Raw genomic sequence first — 3,009 nt, 5'->3', positions numbered from 1 at the left:
ATACTTCCATCAACTGGTCAACACAGCCTTCATGTCATTTTCTCAGTTATTGCTTTAAAACATTCACATTCTACTCTTAGAAAGATTCACCTTCTCCCTGGAATTTTTAAAGGATTTCCCATAAAAATTCAAACTCTCTGTTTGGGCTCGGTGGCTCATGCCTGTAATCCTAGCACTGTGGGAGGCCAAGGCGGGTGGATTGCCCAAGTCACGAGTTCGAGACCAGCCTAAGCAAGAGCAAGACCCTATCTCTAAAACAACTGGGCATTGTGGAGGCCGCCTCTAGTCCCAGCTACTTGGGAGGCTGAGGCAAGAGAATCACTTAAGCTCAAGAGTTGGAGGTTGCTGTGAGCTGTGACAGCACAGCACTCTACTGAGGACAACAAAATGAGACTTTGTCTCCAAAAAAAAAAAAAAAATCAAACAAACAAGGCCTACATATTCTTTTTGCCTTGTTCCTGAGCTCATCAATCTTCTGCTCATTGATGTATACTCCATGTTCTAACCTAGTAACCTTTTGCATTATGTAAAACTGCTATGGGTACATTATTGCAATAATGTGGACTTTGCTTTGGGACATGCTGCTCCCTCTGGGGATTCTTTACTCCAGGGGGTCCTCAAACTTTTTAAATAGGAGGCCAGTTTACTGTCCCTCAGTCCATTGGAGGGCCAGACTGCGGGCCCCGGGACAAGTCAGCTGCTAAGCAGGACAGGTAACGGGGGCAAAAACACCCAGCAGGCCAGATAAGTGTCCTAGGTGGGCTGCATGTGGCCTGTGGGTGGTAGTTTGAGGACACCTGCTTTACTCCTTTCTGGCCTGACTCTTCTTTAATGAAAAATTTAAAAATTCAGAAAATACTAAATGCCCATGAAACTGCCATCCAGAATGAACAAATCTTTTGTGAAAGTTTAAATTTTCTCTTGTGAAATTGTTGTTCCGTATCTGTATGGTATCAATTTTGATGTGAGAACTGAGCAAAGGATCTCGTTTAGTTAGCCAATTCTTCACATGCCATTTATTAATTAATCCGTCATTTCTTCATCCTTTGAAATATGGATGAGGTTATTAACTCTTAGTTATAGATTGCAGATGTTGTCTACCCATCTGTCTTTGTCTTTTAACTTTTTAATAACATTTTCACTCTGTAGAAGTCAAGTCTGAGTCCTTTTAATGCATTCTGTATGACCTCCCACCCCTTTAAAGGTGGATGTACTTTGCTTTATACTAGTAGACCAAGTTCCCTGGTCCTTCAGTCACAGGTGGTGACTGGCTGAAGGTAGGTGCTTCTCCTCCCTGGCAGTGTTATTTTAATTGCATTTCTGACTGCCAGTCTAAAAACAGTGACTTGGCACATGGGAATGAACCCACTGAAGCTGGACTCCACAGCCCAGGAAGCATTTGGATTGAGAGGGAAAGAAGTTCTTTTCTGGAATGGCCCTAGCCCTTACTCCTAGGGATTGCTTTTACCTCAGGACTGGATTTCGTAGAGACCTGCTGTGATTTTCAGAGCCATAGTAAGCAGATGAATATGTCCTTATTTTCCAATTCTGTTTTTTTCCCCCTCTCAGAAAACAACATAGAAGCCAAGTTCCTAGGAAATGCACCCTGTGGACACTACAAGTTCAAGTTCCCCCAGGCATTGCGGACAGAGAGTAACCTCGGGGCGAAAGTATTCTTCTTCAAAGCACTACTACTAACTGGAGATTTTACCCAGGCTGGGAAGAAGGGCCATCATGTGTGGGTCAGTAAGGAAGAGCTGGGTGACTATTTGAAACCAAAATACCTGGCCCAGGTTAGGAGATTTCTTTTGAACCTCTGATGGACTGAGCTGCCTACCGACAATGCTTAGACAAGTCTGGGATTAGGGCCTCAAAGATATGTGTGATTGCCCCACATTTGCAGGTAATACCACGTAGCAGACTAAATTCTGAGAAATAAATTTGAGTCTTTTATTGTGTTGGTCTCATCTGATTTGCCCACTGGGGACTCCTGCCTTCTTCCAATGAAGAGAGGGCCTCACCTCTTAGGGTGCCTTTCCATATTTCACCCAAAGTGATAATCAAATATTGCATTGTATTATAGTGAATCAACTGACATGGCTCAGGAAGAAACAACAAGGAATGAATCAACCTCAAACCCTTGAGTTCTATGAAAGCTTCTAGGCCCATGACAAAAAGCTAGATCTATATAGTTTCTTAGCCATTTTCCATTTTATTTTCCTTCTTTTTCCACATGATATGAAAATGTATCAATCTGGCATAGGAAATAATCTCTCCCTCCTTTCCCTTCTAAAAGTACTTTGTATTTGAAAAGAATTGAATCATATATCTTACCTGTTTAAAATAGTACTGGAGGTATCTTGGCTAGGTTGTGACTCGTGCCCTGCCGCAAGTCCCTGGTGGTGCTAGAGGAGGATCCCGAACTCTTATGTCGGGGTTGCAGCTCTTGGCTCGTGAGCATGTTGTTTGGTTGACCACTGGTCCCAGAGCCTGGCGCATACAAGGCACTCCATTTGCTAAGTAAGCGGAAGAGAGCAAGGAACTCAGGTGTGCTCCTGTGCTCAGAATACTGGTTTCAGTAGTAAGTGCAGTGTCCCTTTGGGTAGCCTTCTGGTGTAAACAGGCAGGCTCGTGTGATGGGGGTTTGTGAAATGGGATTTCTGTTACTGCATACGATGGAGGCTCATGTTCTTGCTCAGGGTCAGGGAAATTGCTTTCTGCGATCAAAATTGAGGCACTTAGTGTTGACATTCCTCTCCTTGCCACTTGCCTCCTGCACGTATTCTCTTTCCCTGATGACTAAGGGGTGCTGTCCCAGAGCTTAGGTTTGCTGACTGCGAGCAGTCGCAGTGCCTTCGCAGTGAAGCCCAGATGCAGCTGGGGGACCAGGTCACCCTTTCCCTCTCTGCATTTTTGAGTTAGCTTTGTGTGTGAGCTGTATCGGATATTCTTAGTTCCTTGGGCACCTTTACCCTGGAAGGAAAGGGATTACCACAGTGACCTTGCAGT

The 3,009-nt window shown here is 44.3% G+C and overlaps 1 protein-coding gene across 1 annotated transcript in view; it reads left to right on the top strand.

Moving 5' to 3' along the window:
• Nucleotides 1-1,957, top strand: part of MRPL46 (mitochondrial ribosomal protein L46) — a 6,411-nt gene extending 4,454 nt beyond the window's left edge. Inside the window, exon 4 of the mRNA XM_003788655.3 lies at nt 1,570-1,957. Within this exon, the coding sequence (XP_003788703.1) occupies nt 1,570-1,820 (251 nt within the window). The 3' untranslated portion in view covers nt 1,821-1,957. The remainder of the gene's footprint in view (nt 1-1,569) is intronic.
• Nucleotides 1,958-3,009: the final 1,052 nt, after the last annotated feature.

Source organism: Otolemur garnettii, unplaced genomic scaffold (genome assembly GCF_000181295.1).
Source record: "Otolemur garnettii isolate 467f Iridium unplaced genomic scaffold, OtoGar3 scaffold00029, whole genome shotgun sequence".
In the NCBI taxonomy this organism is placed as follows: Eukaryota; Metazoa; Chordata; class Mammalia; order Primates; family Galagidae; genus Otolemur; species Otolemur garnettii.
Note: the sequence above shows the minus strand (reverse complement) of the source record. Positions and strands in the feature narration are given on the sequence as shown.